The following is a 20,526-nucleotide window of genomic DNA, read 5'->3' as shown; positions in this document are numbered from 1 at the left end:
CTACATAACAATAATTAACCAAACCACTTTAGACCAAGTAAATGGATACTTGCGTAGACCAAGTAAATGGATACTTGCGAACAATTATATTTGTACAAGACCAAGGGCGTCAAATTTCTAACGTTAAATTAGAAATTGTATTCTATGTGTAAGGTTGCATTTGATACAGTCATATACTTTAAACTTTTTTTTTTCACGGTTATTGTTTGAATAACAGCCTAAAACCTTGAAAACCTCTTAACACTCTTGCTCGAAATACGCTCGATCATCTTCTCGTTTAGAATTTGTACCTCTAGCGTTTAAGATTCTTTCAAGTCAAATCCTTTGCTCATCCATTTCACTAGTTATGAAAGCATTGACAAATTTATTCATTTTCACCAGTAGTATACACATACAGTTTAGAACCTGGGCAGTATCGATATCTTAGACATAGTGACATACATGAGCATATAATGTTGATAATATAAAAGGAAACTGACCTAACTTGTCGTGTCCTAATGGTCATACTCCACAGATGAACCTAAAAGATAACAAACTTTATATGCAAGCAATTCAAAAGGAAAGTCTAACGACGAAGATCATGGAATATTTACGGTTACAACCATATGGTCGTATTCTGTGGGCGCTTTACAGCATTTTCATTGTCACAGTCCTTTTTTTTAAGTGTTAAAAACCAAAGGCGTGGGGGAGAGGTAAACCATCAAAATCAAATCCTGGGTGTTGGTACTTTCGTGGAACGTGCCCCCAGGAAAACCAAACACAACACACCCATTTGTCACCGCATCAAAATCTGATATCAAATCGTCAGTATAAAAGCGAAGGTGCTATAGGATGCGGAGATTCGTAAGCGGCAGACTTAGAAGCCTTGTCGTCCATTCTTTACAGACCAAACAGCAGATTCGCCCTCAGCAGCAGACACCTCTATTTCTCAGTCGTTTCTTGTCCGCCGCTCCAGCTCTCGACTTCCCATCTTCCATGGCTGACAAATCTCCTTCTCCTCTCACTGTCACTGTTGGGAATATCAATCCCAAGGTTTGAGTTAATTTTTTCTCTTCTGGGTTTTTGTTTTTGTGTTAAAGTTTGCGTCTTTTTGGTGAAAGATTTGTTGGGTTGTTTGTGATTGATTGGTTCACTGTTGAATCCCAAGGTTTGAGCTTTTTTGGTTATCTGGGTTGTGTTCTTCTTCTGTTAAAGTTTTGAATTTTTTTTGGTGAGGAGTTTGCTGGGTACTTGAATCACTGTGTGGTTGATTGGTTCACTAGTGTCTGTATACATAGTCAATGGTTATCTGAATCGATGTTTTCTGCATCTGGGCTGGTTTTGATTTTATTTGTTGTTTTATATAATGGGGTTTATGATCAGAATTATCTTGGAATATATTAAGCGTGATGGTTGCTTTCACTTGCTTTATCTTTCTTATATCCCAAAAAATAACATATAACAGTAGTGGATACAATCGGTGTGTTCCAGTTTTGTGCATATTTTAATTTCAACCCACAAGTAGTCATCTATGAGTAATGACATCATTGACTGAATAATTTTGGACCCGAGTTCTTTCATTTTTAGTGAAAGCTCTGTTGTATTTTAACTCTTTGACAATTTCAACTTGTATTTGGGTCATTCTGGTTGGATAACTTTGGTTTTTGTTTTAATTTTTTTTAGAGGTTGATTGTTGAATGATTGGTACTTTGCTTAATTTGATCTCCCTGTCAAAATTACTGTTTTCTTTGTTTTACTAAGTGAATAATATGTTTTCTCTTTGTTTTTTCAGGTTGTGAAGTGTGAATATGCTGTCCGAGGTGAAATTGTCATTCTTGCTGGGGTATATAATCGACTAAATAATGAGTAAATCTAAGTTATTTCTTCTTTAGTATTAGTCCCTATACTATAATGTTCTTGTGCCACAGAAAATTCAAGAAGAGTTGAAAGCTAATCCAGACTCTCATCCTTTTGATGAGGTGTGTTTCCTTTCTCCTTTGATGACTTGCTTGTTATATTGACCTCATAGATTAAAGGCATTGTCACTCGGGTACTGACCTTCAATTGTGTTCACAGATTCTTTACTGCAATATCGGAAATCCTCAGTCTCTTGGCCAGCAACCAATCACTTATTTCCGAGAGGTTGGTTTGGTGGATTACACCATAGCAATAAATAATGATTTAACAACTTAAACCAATCCTTTATGATTGTATTATTTTTTTCAGGTTCTTGCATTGTGTGACCATCCATCCATCTTGGACAAGAGTGAAACACAAGGCTTGTTCAGGTATTGGAAGATTATATGCTATGTGAATAACTTAATCTGAGTTGAATTGTTGTTACGTTTTATGATATGAGTACTGTTATCTATTTTGTCAATGGATTTTTTTTTCAAAAGTCTATTGTTGGTATTCATTTGAAGGCATTAACTATAATGCCACCATCTCATTTAAACAATGGTATAATCAATCTTGTCATTGGATCATTTGCATTATGAAGCTATAAGATCAAGAGAGCCAATACAATTTTGTAATAAGAAACAATGGATTCCCTATGTCGTTAGACATATCCTTATTTGATGTCTTTGTTACATTGCAGCGCCGATTCAATTGAGCGGGCATGGGAGGTTCTAGATCAAATTCCTGGAAGAGCAACCGGTGCTTACAGTCACAGTCAGGTAATAATTCATAAGTCCCACATCACGGAAATTTGAAAAACATTGACGAAATTCATAAGTGGTACCGTTGGTATTTCATATGACTCATTACCCCTCTTCATCCATTTTCCACATCAGGGTATCAAGGGGTTACGTGACACAATTGCTGCTGGAATTGAAGCTCGTGATGGATATCCTGCTGATCCAAATGATCTTTTCTTAACAGATGGTGCAAGCCCTGCGGTATCTCCTGACTACCATTCTATATTGCAGTCACATTCCGACAGTGCTGTACAATTTGGCTCTCGTGATATATTGCCACACTGCAGCATCCATGACAAATCATTTTTATTTCTCTCTTATCAGGTCCATATGATGTTGACATTGCTGTTAAGATCAGAAAAGGATGGGATTCTTTGTCCCATTCCTCAATACCCTTTGTACTCTGCTTCAATTGCCCTCCATGGTGGCACACTGGTATGTCTGGATTTAACCACCCAACTTAAATAGATATCATTTATATTCGGGCATTTAAAGTTGCCAACTATAAATCAAGCTTAACTTGAAGTTTAGAACTGATCAATAAATTGCAAAATCATTGAAAAAAGAAGAAGCAAAAACCCAAAGTTATGAGTTGCAGAAAGTCGAATTTGTAGAAATCTATCTATAGTTCTATACAAGTTTATATTGTGAGAATATTCAAATCTATTGTCTGGTTTATGCAGGTTCCTTACTATCTTGATGAGGCATCAGGGTGGGGATTGGAAATTTCTGACTTGAAGAAGCAACTAGAGGATGCAAAGTCTAAGGGTGTCAGTGTAAGAGCCTTGGTTGTTATAAATCCGGGCAACCCAACCGGGCAGGTGAGCTTTGAGTTGCTTTTAACTAGCCAACTTGTAAACAAATAGTTGACATGGAGGGATGTGAAACTTGAGCTTAATCTAGACTCGTCAATGGTTGATTTGTTTTTTGCTGTCTTGTCTGCAGGTTCTTGCTGAGGACAACCAACGGCAGATTGTGGAGTTCTGCAAGCAAGAAGGTCTTGTTTTACTGGCAGATGAGGTCTGATTAACTTCATTTACTCTCTAACATTGTTGGAGTATTGCTGTATGTTTGTGGATATGTTCTAGTTACTATGTGGTCTTTATATTCATAAATTTCATGCAGGTATATCAAGAGAACATATATGTTCCTGATAAGGAGTTTCATTCATTCAAGAAGGTAGCAAGGTCTATGGGATACGGTGAGACGGATATTCCACTGGTATCTTTTCAATCAGTCTCTAAAGGTAATTTGCTGGAATGTTGAGTTTGTCATGATGAAAGTAGATTTTTTCATGGACATCAAAGAATTTTACATGAACTTATGTTTGTTTCTTTTGGCTGTAGGGTACTACGGGGAGTGTGGAAAAAGAGGTGGATACATGGAAGTCACTGGATTTAGTCCTGAAGTGAGGGAACAAATATACAAAATGGCATCGGTCAATCTTTGTTCTAATATCAGTGGTCAAATTCTTGCAAGCCTAGTCATGAGTCCACCAAAGGTCTTTTTTCTCTCTTTAAGGAAATTTTGTATATCACTCTTTAAGTAAATGTTGTATATCACTGTAAATCAGTTGCTCTTTGATTAGTTGTTCATCAGACCATTTATTAACAGATGAAGCTTCTTTGTTGAATGCAGGTTGGAGATGAATCCTATGAATTGTATCTTTCAGAGAAAAATGGAATTCTGTCATCCCTAAAAAGGCGTGCAAAGGTTAGTATGAAAGAGTAAAGACAATAACATGACCCAATCTCTTAAAATTGTTCTGAATAGGAGTAGCTACACTTCATTTCTTTCCCTCATTGCATTCTAACTTTCATTGATTACACAGACACTAGAGAATGCGTTGAACAGCCTGGAGGGTGTGACATGCAACAGAGCTGAGGGGGCAATGTATCTGTTTCCTCGCATAGACCTGCCTCAAAAGGCAATCAAAGCAGCAGAGGCTGAAAAGACAGCTCCAGATGCATTCTATTGCAAACGTCTTCTGAATGCCACTGGAATTGTTGTTGTTCCTGGTTCTGGTTTCGGGCAGGTTAGTTTGTAGTCAAGTCCTTGAAAGTGAATGTTGTTTGCTCTTTTAATTATAAAGATATCTAAATTGAATGTTTTTTCATTGCAATCAGGTTCCTGGCACCTGGCATTTTAGATGCACAATCTTGCCTCAAGAGGATAAAATTCCAGCTATCGTCAACCGTCTAACAGATTTCCACAAAAAGTTCATGGACGAGTTTCGCGACTAGAATACCCTCCGTCTTTTGTCTTTAAAATGGTTCGGAATAATAATTAGTGCAGTAGACATTTATTCAATAGAGATGAATTCTGAATAGATATGCATTGTGTGAAGATTTCAATTTCTAAGTCTATTGTTTTTGTGGAGAATGAGTTGGACAACATAGCATGTGTTGGTACAGTCACATCTCAATAGTTTTGAATCACATGAGGTTTTGCAATTACTTTTTTCAGTCTTCAAGAGCCTAGGAGTGCCCCCAATCTCAACCTAGCACATTTCTTTCAAACCTAAGTGGTTACCCGTCTCTTTCTCCCCCTTCAGACAGTTTTCAATTCAATGTTGACTGGAGCTACTAGTTCAGGTTAGATAAGGTGGCATTCTTCAGCAATCAACTGCTATTAGACCATACAGAATAGCCCTGATATTAATAACTGCTGGGTCTCCAATGAAGTTATTGACCATGAACAAGTTGCTGCATGTCTCCATCACTATGGAAGTTTGAAGGGTTTTGCACTTTTGCTCTTTGGATTCAATTTATATGTACTCCATTGTAGATTCCATGCGGTACCAGAAAGAACCCCCATAAAGCCACTGAGCCTGTAACCCTTTAAGCCTTTGAAAGAAAAGCAATTCCAGAAATAATTTGCATTTCAAACATTAACGGTATAGCTAGTGCAGCTTTTAGCAAATCTTTGGTGTCCTGCACAAGTAAAAGAATTATGGAGATCTTTCTTGCTAAAACTTTCCTTTCCTTTCCTTTCCTTTATACTCAGACCCTACAGTTCTTGTTTATAGCCAGTGAAGTGAATGAGTCTGTAAGTCTGTTCAATAATGCTAGCTTGGGGTTTAGGGTTTAGCGAATGACCACATGTCAAACTGTGATGACTCCTGCATGGATAGGTTTGGTCCTTGTTTCCAACAAGATGAGGAAAACATTAGTTGTTTGATATTGTGGGATAATAAAGCCAACAAAAGCGAAAGCAGAGGACCAATCTACTTTCATAGCTTAGCTTTGCAGGCTTTCAGATGTTTGCTAAAGCCAAAACTTTGCCCATGTGATCGTCATATACAGGGTTCTCAGATGTCGTTTACCAGCTGAAATAATTCAAGCATCCAAGACAAAAAACAACCAAAAGATGGGTTGAATATTCAACATAAACTGCATGAAAAGAGATATTAACTACCAATTCGTGGCACAAAAACGAAATAACATGACACAAACATGAGTTGCTAACAAGATTAATATTAGAAACACAGTTGTAAAAATTTCTTTTGATGATGTAATATTATTGTAATTGGATATGAGAGAAGCCACTCATTGGATCCTATTCCAGTATTCCTATTGATAGTCTTTTTGCTTTTTCTAATGTCAAATTAAGTTAATTTAAAACTGCAATGTACTTGTAGACCATCAGCTAATTTGCCATCTTTTAATAATTGCATGGGTCGGAATGAGCCTTAGATAAACTCGAATTGGGTTGAGAATATAAACCCTATACGCGAAAATAAGGAACTTGCATATAGAATTATAACGATTTGCTCAACTCCATTTTTTGCCGATTGGTTTTAATTGTGAAATCTAGAGAAATTCATACAAAGTTTTTTTTTTTTTTGAAAAGGGGTTTGGAACCCAGCCTAGCTGGGAGGCTCAGCCCCACGCTGGAGAAATTCATACAAAGTTATACTCTCAGTTTTACAATTTATATTTCATGCTATTTTTTTTTTTTTTTTTTTTAGGTTCTTAAATTTTGTCTTTTTGTAAAAATAAAACTTGGAGTGAATTTCATTCAAGAAGAGAAAATGAGTGCGGATTGCAAATTCATTCTCCTTACTTTATCAAAGTGAACTTGTGTAGTGACCTTTTTTACTGCATTTTTCTTTTGGACTTGCAAGACACTCGTTCAGAAAATACTGTACTTCTGATTTTTCACTGTGATACTAGAAATACAGAGCAAGGAATTAAGTCATTGCGAATTTTTCATGATCGGTTGTGGTTACTGCAAGGGAAGCAACCGCAAGAAATGTGGCCAGAGAAATGAGGGTTGTGCCGACTTATCATCTTCTGTGCTTGGTTGGTGGCCTTGTGAATTTGTTCAGTGTGTTGTTGCCTGGCTTCTGCTCTCAATTCCTCGGCTTTTCTATGCACAACTGCCATCTTCTTCATCAACTTCTCCTCCAGGTTTGATCTCATGTTCTGTATCTTCACCTAAAAACCAAAAAAGTGTATCAACAACCAAACAGCCAAAAGCAAGCATGCATCTATGCCACCCAATTTGGCTTTACAAATGAAAATTAATATATTCAGTAAGAACAAAAAACCAAGCTTCCAACCACAAGTAGTATCCTAACTCATTTGAATACTCGAATTCCCCAATTCCCCATGGATTTCTAAATACTGGTTTCACATGGGTGGTTAACTTGACAGTATATTAAAAAGTGAGGATGATGACTTCTAGCATTCTTCTTTTGCTTTCTTTTAAGAGATAAGCATGCGAAAAACGATATTATACTAAGCAATGCACTTCAACTGAGATGTGATCTAGTGAAGAAAACAAAAGGAGAATGGTGTCCGAGAGTGACGGGTGGCTCGAGATTGAGGAAGCCAACAAGAAGCCCTGTGAGGCATTCGACTAGAATCAATAAAATAAAGTTCAAAAGGTTGTTGTTAGCTTAGTTGGCAGAGTTGCACTGCGGTTTGACAATGCGGCCACTTAGTATCATGCTCTAAATACTTTAGTGTTTTAGGATAGCAAATCTTCTCCTATAATAAGAGTAGGCATTACAGGAGGAGATAAGTCTAAACGGCAAGAAAAATATACTAAACTAAGGGTTTGATAAGATGACAACAAAAAATGCAGCACTAATTGAAACCATAAACTATTATCATCTTTTGTGTTCAAGTACAGTTCATGGTTCCGTCATATAAAACTTGAGTAACTCATTAATCATAATTTTAAGGAAATTACTTTCAATCATATGGTGATTACAGCAGTTAAAAAATAATAATTTCATTATGCTAATAGCAAGACTTAAATAGCAGCAAAGCAAGCCACATCACTATTTTAGGTTCCTAGCTATGTCTTATGTTTGTCATTTAGCTAAACACCAACAATTGGTTAAAAAACACAAACATGATGGACTAAGAACCCACCATTCCACCAAGGAAAAAAATAACAGGAGAATAGAAGTACCTCGAGCTTTCTTGACTGAGCTTCTGCTTTTGCGCTTTGGAGGGTGACCCAGGCTTGAATTTTTGCTTCTTCTCTTTGATACCTGTAAAGTCCAAAACACAGTTGGAACTAAAATCCTTATCTGGAACAAGAGGAAGGTCTAACTTAGTGATCCAATTACCTAAGGCAGCATTTGTTATTTTCTTCCTCTTCCCAAGCAGCAGCTCTTGGTTCAGAAATACCTTCTCGGTATCCATTGCCTGCATATACATTGCCTGTGTCAAAATGCCTCAAGCTCTTTGATATTTCCATTTCCTCCTCTTCCCTTGAGTTCCAAGTCGATGCAACTGAATCATATTGTGTCCCAAGTTGAAGCTTAGCTAAATGGCATTCCTGCAACTGAGTAATGTCAATGGTGTTATTGGGGCTGCTAGAGTGCCCCAAGGCCAATGGCCCTGACCTACTTTCAGGAGTGTTATGGCGCGCCGGTGATGGGCACTTGAATGGTGTGTGACACCTCGAAGTTGTTGAACTGCCAAGAGGAGTCATCTCTGTCCCAACATCCCGATGTTCTATCTGATGACACTGGTCTGTGCCTGCATCTTTCATGTTTTCACAGGCTGAGTTTTTGAACAGAAACCCTTCTTTAGTTGGCTCCAAATACTTGAAATTGGGCAGAATTGGTTCTATGTCATCCACAAACTTATCTGCACAAACAAAACTCAAATTTGAAATACCAGTTCATAGATATCTAGCTCCAATTCTAAAAATTTTGGATTCTAATTAAAATGATGCAAGTTCAATACAGCCTAGTAACAGCAAATATTTCAGCTCAAAAGCTTAAAAACAATGCTTATATGGTTTATAGAGTTCGATAGAATCTCAGCAAACAAATACATGCAAAATCCAAAACTAAATTTTACATTATTTGACTTGAACAGTGACCATAACAACAAAGTAGAGCAAAAGTTGAAACCATCATCAGCCTTTTACAAGACAGAAAACAAAAAGAGGGAAATATGATAGTGACACAGAAAGGGGCCAATTTGATAAATAAAAGCCAATAAGTGAAGGTTCCACCACTAAAGTTGAAGAAGTAAAGATCATTACCTTTTGGAAGCACATCCATAGAGCCTAAGCCCCCTTTGAAAGCTTTGGCAGAACTATTATGATTGTTCAAAGATGCAGACCTCTGAAAGCTTGAGACTGCTTTTGACACCTCCATTTGTTGCTGCTTAAAGTTGTCACATTGCTTGGCATTACTAACCTTTGTGGTGTGGTGAGCAGGAGAATCATGGCAAGAACTACTTATGAGCCATTTCTCAGCATCATCCCACTTTGAAGGGAAGCTCTTTCTGGAAAGATTCCCTACACTGAAGCTGAACACAGGCCTTCCTGGTGTGGGAGGAGCTTCTAGAACTTTCTTGTGTGTGACAACAGAGGTTACTCCCTCTCTTTTCTGAGCTGAGGAATCAAGAAAATTGCTTCTATTGCTTTCTGGGCCATTGCTTGGTGGTGGTAGTGGGAATGACTTGACAAACTCAGCTGTCTCTTTGAGATTAAGCTTGCAAAGTGGGTCAGGGAAGGTGTCTGCAAATGGGTTGCTCTTGCTTTTCCCATAGAAGCTTGTGTTGCTCTCCAATGGTGGTGGTTCCTGAATTACAGACCAAAACTCAAAAATTAGAGGAAAAGAAACAGAGTAGAGTAATTAAAACCCAATTGGGTAAATAAAAACAAAGACAAAGAACAAAAGGAAACCAAATGTGGGATCTTTACCACACTAGATGAGATAAAGTTTGGAGCTTGGAAACATCTGGGGCTTGTGAGATCCATGGAAAAAATATTTGATTTGTGAAGAGTGTTTCTCTTCACTCTCTAGTGGGTAAATGCCTCGTCTATCTTCACCATTTGGGTATAAAAATTACAAGGCAAAAATTGCGGAGAAGTAGCCGAACAGAGAAAAGAAGCACATTGACTGCTTATTTTGCAAGTTGAAACCAAAAAGTACTGTTGCAAGAAATGAGTCACATGGGGCTAGCCAGCCCTAGCTCTGCCTTCAAAAACTAAGACTACACTAAACTACTGTAGTGACACAGTCGTACTTGTACAGGAGAAGCAAGAGGGCTAGGGAAGTGGACGAAAGAGTACTCATAAAAAGAAGAGGGGATCTTTGGGAGTAGTGGACAAAGACACTCATGAGTCCCAAGCGTGAGGCAGAGAAAAAAATTGTCCCGAACAACAATTAATTGTTTTTTTTTTTTGGTTTTCTTTCTGGGAAGCTTCTTTTGGTGTTTTTTGATCCACCATTTAGGTGGGTCTCGTTACAGCTTTAGGTTTACAGGCTCAAATGGTGTCTCATTTTACTTGGCACTATGTATTTGTCCGTCTTGGCCTGTAAGAAGTGGTTGGGTCTTGTAACCGGAGAGTAGATAACAACTCACAAGTATAATAGGCTTATAGGCCAAACCCATCAAAACGGTAAAAGGAAGTAGTAAGGAGCTTGTCTAATCATATGTAATTACTGAAAAAATTCTTTTATGGTTGGGTGACACCTATAATCACCGTAAAATATAGGGGTTAAGCCCGTTTGCCCAAAAACACAATGTATTTTGTCCAGTTAGTCCAATAAGATGGTATTTTGCCCAATTACACAATCTTTAGAAGAAAAGACTCATAAGGGTAGTCCTTTTTAGGGTAGTGCCAAATATATTCTATGCTGACTTTTGGGTCCAAAACTCACTTTTTCTTGGAAAAACCTGTTCAAACTTCTGAGAAAAACAAAACTAGCCTTCAACATGCCCAAGTTTTTCACCTAACGGCGCCCTACCTAACAGTTACTTTAACAGGCGGAATCACTGCTGCTTGTTTCTATCCTAAGCTGAGGCAAATTTTCTTAAGAAACCGAAAATCTGAACTTAAAGGTAGTACAGGATAATGGCAGAACATAAATAATAACAACATATAATTTGTAGATTTAAAAGACTTGATGAAGTGGATGAGCACACTGAAAATATTTATTTAAACATAATTACAAGCTAAAAATTCAAAGCCTCATTCTCAGGTAAACAGCTAAAAAGCTGTTTAGCTATCCATAAGAATGATTACAGATACTTACTTGTAATGAAAGCACACTACTTTATACTTAGATAGGAAGGGAAGAGCACACTGCTACTATGACATTCTTACTTCTTGAGAGAAGACTCTTCTGCTCAAGTTCCTTATCTAGAACTACTTTCAAGATTTTTCTGATGGTGGAATTTTTCGATGCCTTACAAATGAAACCTAAAGCTCCTTATATAGGGAGCGGAACTCAAACTGGAATTCAAAACAACAAAATGTACAGAACAACTCCGTGAATTTCTGCTTTCGTGAGTGCTCCTGATGATGGAGGTTGGCTGGCGAAAAGTAGATTCCTTTAGGTGAAATGTTTTTCACCTTGTTCTTTTCTGAAAAGCAAAAACAGCTTTTGGGAAAAGTCCAAAAGTACTTTTCGGTGCTTTCTACACCTGTAGCTTCTCATGTTCTCGTCCGTTTATGAGTTGTGGCCGAGGACAAAGGAGTTGCTATCCATCCTGGCCATTCTGGCAGTAGTTGCATTTTCTTCGACATCTGTATCTACATACATCTTGTAGTGGTTGTCATTTTCAAGCTTTTCAACCCACTGTAAGCATGCCAGTGTCGAGTCTATCTCTTTCCTTGCGAGAGATATGAAGAGGTCACTGCTGATTGCTTCAGGATGATCACAAGCAGTGATTATTGTTTTTTCTCATGCTGCCAGGAAAGTATTTCTTGTATCATCTTAGATGATCTTCTTGATGTATTCGAGAGACATGGCCTTCATCCATGGAATACTTGAATTTGGCTGGCCATTGTATCCAACACAGGCAGGCTGAAGATATCTTTTTTGAATAATTCTTACATAATGATAAGGAGAAATGTATTCAACTTCACCATTTGTTTTGTGAATCCATTCTGGTGGAGTAGATCTAAACTTCAGTAGAAGAGTACAGTCATTTTTAACTGTGTTGACGATGATGGGGGGCAGGCCTTTGAGATCATCATTTGTTTTGGTCCATAGATTATGGACAAAACCATTTTCAACAAGCCAAAGCTTGTGTTCTTGAGGATGTTCACTCTGAACATTAACTCTGTACCTTCCAACATAAGGTCCTGCAACAATGAAGAGGGTTTGAGGAATACAGTCCTCAGAATTATGGCTTCCAATCAGATTATGGAATTCAAACCAATCTGATTCTTTTAGTGCTATGATAGGAATTCTAGCACTTTATGGATCTTCCAGATAGTGATTTTTTTCACTTTGAACAGCACTCTGCTGTATATGAACTTCTTTCATGCTGCGGTCTAGCATTTTCATGGAGTTCTTCAGCTAATGCGAATAGAGCTGGGAACATTATACCATTGTTTCTTTCCTGAAAGGAAAATAAGAGGTTATCTAGGATTGCCTTCTGGTGGTACGCTAGCCTTCTGCCAGTTCTGAACACAGGATCAACAAAGGTTCTTAATTCGTAATTAAAAACATTTATAACTCCAGTTGGAGTTGGTTTGCTTTTTGGCAAAGCAACAGCCGTCAACGGTCTTGATGAGCCTTTACCGTCTGCCGTTTGAGACAGGCTAGCCAATCCTTTACCCTGGGATTGATCAGTTGTGGCTAGTCCTTTAGGACTTAGCAGAAACCTTTTGAGGATTTTTTTCTTTGGGATCCTCAACAGTTTCATGTTCTTTCCCAATTCTTCTGCTTCTGGGATTGCGACATTCGTCGTTGTCTTTTCGGCTGAACATTGTCATTTCTCTGGTTAGGGCGTCTGGAAGATAGTTCTTGTTTCCTGCAATTAGTTCAACATTATAATCATATTGGTTAAGAAATAATTGCCAATTTGCTAATCTTCCTCTATCAGCAGCTTTATCAAGTTTAAAATTTTTGAAATTCTTTACTCTAGCACAATCGGTGCGGACAATAAAGGGTTTTCCAAGAAAAGCTGGAGAATTTAAAATTGTTTTCTTAACAGCCAAAATTTCTTTTTCCCTTGTGGGATAATTTTGTTCTGCAGGGCTGAATTTGCCGCTACAAAATTTGCAGATTTTTTCAATGTTAGTTCCAGACGTTTTTGCTAGGACAACACCTGACCAGTAATTATCACTCGCATATGTTTGGAGGATAATTTCATAATTTTCCTCTGGTTGTTGTAGAGGAGGGAGATTCTTGCAGAGATTTTTTATCTGCTTCACAATTTTTTAATCATCTTCAGTGAAGTTCCATTTTCTTTTGGAACTTGTTTTAGAAGATAACATTGTTGTTAGTCCTAAGATTTTGGGAATGAAATCTCTCCCATAATTGATAACTCCTACGACTCTTTCTAGACTCTTAGCATCAGGAATTCTATCTGGGAATTTCCAGATTTTCTCAAGGATGTGAGGTTAGAGTTTTATTACTCCATTCTTGATGTTTATCCCAAGGAAATCAACTTCATCTAGGATAAAGAAGATTTTCTTTTCTCCGAGGATAATTTCATGCTGAACTATCAGCTTTACAACCTCGTGGAGGTGTTTCATGTGTTCTTCTCTGTTTTTGGAGAAGACAAGGATGTCATCAATATAGACAACGCATAATTCAGCCACATGTTTGAAGATGTTATCTATCTTTCTCTAGAAGATTGAAGGGGCTTGTTTTAGGCCAAAAGGCATTACTAACCATTCGTAATGACCTTGTGGTATTCCGAATGCAGTGAGAGGAACACTCTCAGGATGCATCTTAACTTGTCAAAAACCCGACTTTGCATCAAATTTTGAAAAGACTTTGGCTTCTCTGAGCTGGTTGATCAATACTCGTACTTGAGCAATTTGATAACCGTCTTTGACAGTCTTTTTGTTGACATCTCTGTAGTCAATTACCATTCTAGTTTTTCCTCTGATATTCTCTGCATGATTTCTCATGTAGAATGCTGGAGCATGATGAAGGCTAGTGGATGGTTGAATTAATCTCTTGTTCAGAAGATCTTCAATATCTTTTCTGAATTCTTTTTTATCTTCCTCTTTGTATTGAGGAATGGCTTTGACATGACAGATGGAATTCATGTCATGTAATCTTAATTCACAGACCACTGGGTCTTTTTCCCAAAATTTCTGAGGGTCTCCATCGATATTATGTTCGAGTAGTTTCTTAATTTTATCAAGAGTAGGAATTTTCTGAGACTCAAGCTTATTCTGAAAGTGCTTGAGGTTATGCTTATGGATGAAACTAGCTTCTTCATCTTCACTAATTTCTTCTTCTTCAGAAGATTCTTCAACAAGTAATTCTTCTTGTTGTTTGATTTGGAGTATCGATTCGAATTTGGGCTTGTAGGGGGTAAGATCACCACTATTCTGTTGCGATCTCTGATACTGCTTTGTGAAGTTTGGACCTACTACACTTTTTGCTTGTGTAAGGCGGTCTGCCCAGAACACCCGTTTTCCTTTTCTGAAGCCTATCGCTTCTTCATCCTGGATGAATCTCTGTTGGAGAATAAAATCATTTCCCAACAAGAAATCTGATCCTTGGCCTTCAGATTGCCAAACGTTGTGGATGATAAATGTTCCTCTACCAATGGTGATATGAACATTTTTTTGCTACTTTATTCATTGTAAGGTGGCTTTCGTCAAACGTGACACCAGTAGCTGTTCTTTTCTTATCTTCTTTCCAGAGTTCTTCTAGAATTGCAAATACCTTTGCAACAGTGATTCCCTATCCATTATCTACAAATGCATGTAGATGATATTTCTTGTGATCATGGATTTTTAATCCAATCTCTATGTAGTTGCTATACCTACTAGTAGAGACGATCTTTGAAGGTTGTAGCTCATTTTCCTGAGCTTGTTCTTGTGGTATAAATGGTTTGCATTCTTCTGGAACAATTTCTGGTGGTTCAACCAGTTCTATAGTTTCATCGATTTCATCGATTTTTTCTTCCTTTATTTTTGAGGAAGATGGTTCCATAATTTCTTGGAACAAAGTTTCTACTTCTTTCTCCTTTTGTTCAGAGAAATATTCTTCATATTCTTGTTCCACCAATTGGCTGATAAGGCCATTCTTGGTTTTCCTTCTTGCTTCAGCTATGAAGCATTCTTTGTGATAAGTCTTTTTTGACTCTTCACAAAATATAGGAAGGTCATTCTTTTCGTGACATAAGCAGTAGTCACAAATGAATGTACCAGGGTTCACCTGATAAGCAGATATTTTTGCTTATGTCTTACTTTCTTCCCAGTTTCTGACTTTAAGAACATTCATCTGTCTAGATTCTAAGTATTCTACTTCAGAATCTGTTTCAGAGTCAGATGATTCTTCTTCTTCAGACCAGGTAGAGTATACTGACCTGTCATCTTCTTCATCATCAGAATAGGCTATTTCGTAGCCCTACATATTAGCTGTTTCTACTATATGCTCATATTCTTCAAAGAGAGCTTTAGTAGATCTTTTACCCTTTTCCGGGCATTCATTGGCATAGTGCCCTTCAGCTTTACATAACCAGCATGTACAAGCTTTCTTGTTCGGCTATTTATTATGATGGTTGCCTTGGTGATTCTTCTTTTTCTTGAAGAATTTCTTTTTAGGATCTTCATCCTGTTGTTTCTTGAAATTGGAACTTTTCTTGAATTTCCAATCCCTTTTCTTATTACTCTTTTTGAATCTTTTAGAGTAATATTTTTCTTTTTTCTTTCTGTGGAACTTGGATTCATGACATCTCCAGTTGGTTGGCATATCCAGTATTCCATAACAGAAATTTTCAACTCCTTTGAGTTGTTTCTTAGCCATCTTTGCTCTAAGATTGGCTTTGCATTGCTCTTTTAGTAATTGTCTGATTCTGTCAGCAATTCCTCCAACTGAAAATCTTTCAATTGGTTTTTCAGCTATGCTTTCCCTCATAGCTGTTCTCTATGGTTCAGGGAGTTTTATGTGCAACAGGTTGACTTGATCAGTATTCTCTAGTTCACCAATCGTACAGTAGTATTCTTGAAATTCATTCAAGTATTCTTCAAAATATCTCATGTCGCAGATTTTGAGAGCATAGATATTTGATTTGGACGTTTCTTTAGCCTTCTCACTTAGATTTGAGAGATCTCTACAGAACTGATCATACAGAGGTACTGCAAAATCATACGGAGATTTCGAAGTTTTGATTTCTTCTAGCCAGTCTTTTCCTCTGGCAGTCTCTTTGAAAGAGAAGTAATACTTTTTTGCTACTCCAGTGAGAGTAGTTTCATAATGCACCTGAAGATCTGGTGCTTCAAATTTTCCAAGGGTTAGAGCAGAGGCCATGATCATCAGGCTATCAACCCATTGGTCAAGAGTTTTTATCTTGTCTAGAGCTTTGACTAGATTTAACCAGATACCATGAGAGGAGATTGGTACTTTGGGTATATTGTCTTTTGGGACAAATCTTTGGGAATTTCTTTCTCCATTTCTTCCCGTAGGGGCTTTCTGTATAGGGAGTTTCACTTTTCCCTTTTCTCTAGTGATGAAAGTTTTGGAATTGAAGTTTTCTCCTTCTTCCATTTCAATATCTTGATAGGGAAGGAGTTTTCTTTCCTTTCCTGGTTTGAAAATTTTCATTTCTTCGATTAGTTTTTCTAATCGTTCAGGATTTTCGCAAGATTCTGCTTCATCGTAGAGGTCATAGAGCTTTTGTGCTCTAAACATATTTACTGGTCTGTTCAGATCAGCTTCTAATTCTTCTTCTGTGATGGGATCTGTTGGTTCTTCAACAGAGAATTTGGTACCACTAACACTAGCTTCTTTAGTGCTGTAGCTTCTTCTAAGAACATTTTTGTTTACCCTGATATTTTCAGGACAGACGTCACTTTTCCTGTAATCGTCAAATTTGAGACTGATATCTCCAGTCTTTCTGCTTTCATATATTGCCGCTTTGGCATTTTCTGCTTGTTTTTTCGGACCAGATAATTTCCATTCAATAGGGAAAGTTACTTCATTCCAAGTAACCTTGTGAATCTGTTGTGAATGGTTCTTCTGACTGGTGAGGAATCCAGTAGTAAGACCTGGAATATTTGATATTCTTGTCTTGAGTTTTACTGTGGTACTCATCAGTTTATAGTATATTCTATATACTATAGCTAATTCTTGCATATCCTTTTTCATAGATATGCCATCTGTCTTGACTCTCAGTCTTAGACAGTGAGCTGCATCTTTCAAGCTGGTTGAGAAATTTGGAAAGCAGTTGAAGTAAGCCACTTGATCGCATAAGGATGATTCAAGTGTTCCCAACAGACTAGCTTGAAAATCTGTTAGTCTATTGTCATGTAGGACACATAGAACTGAACAGTTTATGCTTTCTCGGGCAAGAAGTTTTATGCCTACTTGGACTGCTCCAATATGCATAAATTGAAATTTTTTTGTTCTTACTCTGGCAACTTCTGCAGGAGTGATCATCAAGAGATCTGTTTCTTTTGTTGTGGAAGGGGTTGTGAATTCCAATAATTTGAAATGATGGCTGTCCATCAAGTCAAACTTTCCCCTTTTGTAGATTTGTTTAAAATCTAACTTTGGAATTGTGGAGTTTTTTACCTCCTTTTCAATTTCGTTGAATTCGAATTCTTCAGCATTTAGGAGTTGTACTCCTTTCTTTTTCCCGAAGATGCTCATCATTTTGACATCTCGTGCTTCTTTCGGTTTTTCATACCGTATACTAGTTTGACTAGTAGAGGGTTCCAGAAAAATCATGTTTGGAACAGGATTCTTCTCTGGTCTTTCTAATGGTTTGAATCCATTAGCTTTCTTTGCTTTTACTGTAAGTACTTTCTTGTCCTTCAGTATATTTTTCATAGAATTCAGCGTTTTTTGCTGTTCAGTGATTTTTCTACTAACACTTGTTAGCTTTTCTTCTTCCGTTTTTGGAAGTTCTTTGATATAGTCTATTTTGTTTTACAATTTTTCTAATTGGTAGAGTATATCAGGTAGTTTTTCTAGATGATTTTGACATCTAGATAACTCTTTCTGCAGGTTCTGATGTTTCTCATTAGAGGATTTTAGTAGAGAATTCAACTTCTCTAATATTAATTCTGACATTGTCCCCATTGGGGATTCCCCTTTTGATGAGCTCTTTGCAAGCTCTGATACCAGTGATTTGCGGATCTAACCAATGCTCATATAATCAAGAGGTTTTTGTTCCTCTTTAAGAGTATATAAGAGATTTTCAATATTCTGCTCAATGTTATAGATTCTTGTTTGAATTCTAAAGATGATATCCCAGTAGTCGGGAGTTTTTTTTTTAAGACTTTCTCTAAGGTCTTTTAATTTTCTCAACTTTTCTCTTTCGTTCTTCAATTCTTTGCTAGTAATATTACAGATAACAATTAACTCAAGTCTGTCAATGACCGAAATTATGAATAGTAAAATTTAACTGTTTACATTTGAATATAGAGGATGAAGTTTAGCTGCAATTATATATAATCTAGACAAATAGATTCAAGATGGGCCCACCACGTTTCATCAAAAGAAAAAAATAAAATAGGAAACAAATTAGTGGTAAAAGCAAGAATTGGAGAGAGAGAAGGGTACTAATGGTATAAACATTAATGACACGTTTACTTACTTGGAATGGAAAATAATCATGAATCGGAGACAAGTGGAATGAGAGAAGAAAGGAATCGGTATTGATTCTGGAGGAATGATTCCTAAACCCATCTCCCCCCCCTTCGTAATCGAATTCCTGAGTATTCAGGAATCGATTCCTGATAAATAGGTGGGACCTACACCAATTCTCATTCCTTCATGTGTTAGTAAACACATGAATTCTTTTACCTGGAATCATTCCGATTCATTTATGTGTTAGTAAACACAATGGTATTTTTACTCCGTAATCATTCCATTCCATTCCAAGTAAGTAAACGTACCCTAAGTGAAAGGAATAGTTGGAAGAAAAAGAGAAAACTTTTGTGTGAATGTGATTAAAAATAAGTTTGTGGAGTATATAGAGTGTATTTTGGTATTTTGTGGGTAAGTGGTCATTATCCCTAAAATATAGTGTTCGTGGAGTCAGTGCTATGTGCATGAGTAAAGAGTGTGGGGTTTATGCTTTTAATCTAGCAATGTTGGCAAAAAAAAAAAAAAAAAAAAGGAAATTTACTTCAAAACCCTTGTGGACCAGATTTTCAATGCACGTTAGTTTTGTTACTGCTCCTTTATAGAAGTCTCAAATTGGTGCTTCTCCTTCTTATCCTTGACAGTCTCTTTTTTTGCTGCTAAAGCTGTTCTTAAGCATGGGTCTGGCTGGCAAGGAGGGAATGAGAATCACTCTAATGTTATCAGGGTAAATCGTTGATATCCATCGTTCGCATCAATTTCAGCGTACTCTTCCCTTGCGTACGTCGACTACTACCAGGTTGTATGACTTGTATCACGTACAGTTAATTGATGCTTCCTCCAATTCTTGGAATTCTTTATCTCTATTGCGTACTTAATTTCCACAAGAAAGATGTAGATGCAATTCAAGCCATTCTTCCGAGTTCTAGATTGCCTATGAATTTTCTTATTTGACACTTTACACCGAAATGTGATTTCACGGTGAATAGTGATCGAATACCGTGTTGCCCGCGATCCAAGTGGTTCAAGGCTTTTCCTCTCCATCGAGCTCACCTAGTGGTGATCCTTATTCCGATTTTTGGAAAGCTTTTTGGACTACTCTGTTCCTGGGAAAATGAAGTTATACATATGGAAAGCTTGGAGCTAGGGATTTTCTTTCTACGCAAACTAATCTTATTCTCAAGCAAGTGGATGTTCCTCACTTGTGTGCTTTGTGTGGAGGAGCCAGAGATTCCTCTTCACCTTCTACAGGAGTGTAGAGTTACGAATACCATTGTTGGGTCCATCACGGCTGGCCGGCTGCCATTCCTACTTATTCTCATTCTAGTTGTTTGTCTTCGTTTGCTGCTTGTCTAGATCAGTTGTCCACCTCGTAATGCACGCGGTTGGTAGTGTTGCTGTGTTTTGTTTTGAAGGCTAGGAATGACATGCATTAGAAGGGGTTCAATGCAAGCCTCCATTAGTTCTGTTGAGTGCTCACACATGGTTTGACATGCATGCAGCTACAAGCGTGCTCCTGCCCTTCCTCCCAAACAACCCCGCATGCACTCGTGTATGTGGTCTTAGCCTTCTCCAGGGTGTCTTAAGTGTCTCTTTTGATGGAAATGTGGATGTTGGGAGCTCGTGGGGAGGGATTAGAGTGGTTATACGCGACCTTGGGGCCTTCCGTATGAGATTAGTTCTCAATGTTCCTCGGATATGTTCTCCAGTTGAAGCCATGGCTGGTAGCTAGGGAAGCTTGCATGCTTGTTCAACACCATGGTCTGTCACCTGTGAAGTTCGAGTCGGATTCATTACAGTTGGCGCAAGCTATTGGATCTTCTTCTGTGCGAGTTATATCAATTGCCAGGTTAT

General features: G+C 37.6%; 2 protein-coding genes across 2 annotated transcripts; one reads left to right on the top strand and one right to left on the bottom strand.

The window, feature by feature from the left end:
* The first annotated feature begins 688 nt into the window (after positions 1-688).
* LOC133725556 (alanine aminotransferase 2, mitochondrial) lies at positions 689-5,095 on the top strand. The gene is made up of 15 exons (XM_062152846.1): positions 689-1,032; positions 1,772-1,822; positions 1,908-1,958; positions 2,056-2,121; positions 2,206-2,267; positions 2,579-2,657; positions 2,775-2,879; positions 3,003-3,113; positions 3,362-3,499; positions 3,624-3,698; positions 3,804-3,924; positions 4,025-4,179; positions 4,317-4,391; positions 4,510-4,713; positions 4,805-5,095. The coding sequence occupies exons 1-15, from the start codon at positions 832-834 to the stop codon at positions 4,919-4,921; spliced, it is 1,611 nt and encodes a 536-aa protein (XP_062008830.1). The 5' UTR covers positions 689-831; the 3' UTR covers positions 4,922-5,095.
* A 1,615-nt stretch (positions 5,096-6,710) lies between these two features.
* Positions 6,711-10,162, bottom strand: LOC133741962 (uncharacterized). The gene is made up of 5 exons (XM_062169667.1): positions 9,858-10,162; positions 9,192-9,735; positions 8,263-8,788; positions 8,103-8,184; positions 6,711-7,117 (listed from the first exon to the last, which is right to left on the bottom strand). The coding sequence occupies exons 1-5, from the start codon at positions 9,912-9,914 to the stop codon at positions 6,890-6,892; spliced, it is 1,437 nt and encodes a 478-aa protein (XP_062025651.1). The 5' UTR covers positions 9,915-10,162; the 3' UTR covers positions 6,711-6,889.
* Between the last annotated feature and the right edge of the window lie 10,364 nt (positions 10,163-20,526).

This window comes from Rosa rugosa, chromosome 1, assembly GCF_958449725.1.
Source record: "Rosa rugosa chromosome 1, drRosRugo1.1, whole genome shotgun sequence".
Taxonomy (NCBI): domain Eukaryota; kingdom Viridiplantae; phylum Streptophyta; class Magnoliopsida; order Rosales; family Rosaceae; genus Rosa; species Rosa rugosa.
Note: the sequence above shows the minus strand (reverse complement) of the source record. Positions and strands in the feature narration are given on the sequence as shown.

Coding starts and splice junctions, on each gene's coding strand:
- LOC133725556 (XM_062152846.1), top strand. CDS start 832: ATGCGGAGATTCGTAAGCGGCAGACTTAGAAGCCTTGTCGTCCATTCT. Junction 1,033..1,771: donor TTGGGAATATCAATCCCAAG/GTTTGAGTTAAT, acceptor TTGTTTTTTCAG/GTTGTGAAGTGTGAATATGC. Junction 2,268..2,578: donor GAAACACAAGGCTTGTTCAG/GTATTGGAAGAT, acceptor GTTACATTGCAG/CGCCGATTCAATTGAGCGGG.
- LOC133741962 (XM_062169667.1), bottom strand. CDS start 9,914: ATGGATCTCACAAGCCCCAGATGTTTCCAAGCTCCAAACTTTATCTCA. Junction 9,736..9,857: donor ACTTTATCTCATCTAGTGTG/GTAAAGATCCCA, acceptor TCTGTAATTCAG/GAACCACCACCATTGGAGAG. Junction 8,185..8,262: donor AATAACAAATGCTGCCTTAG/GTAATTGGATCA, acceptor TGGACTTTACAG/GTATCAAAGAGAAGAAGCAA.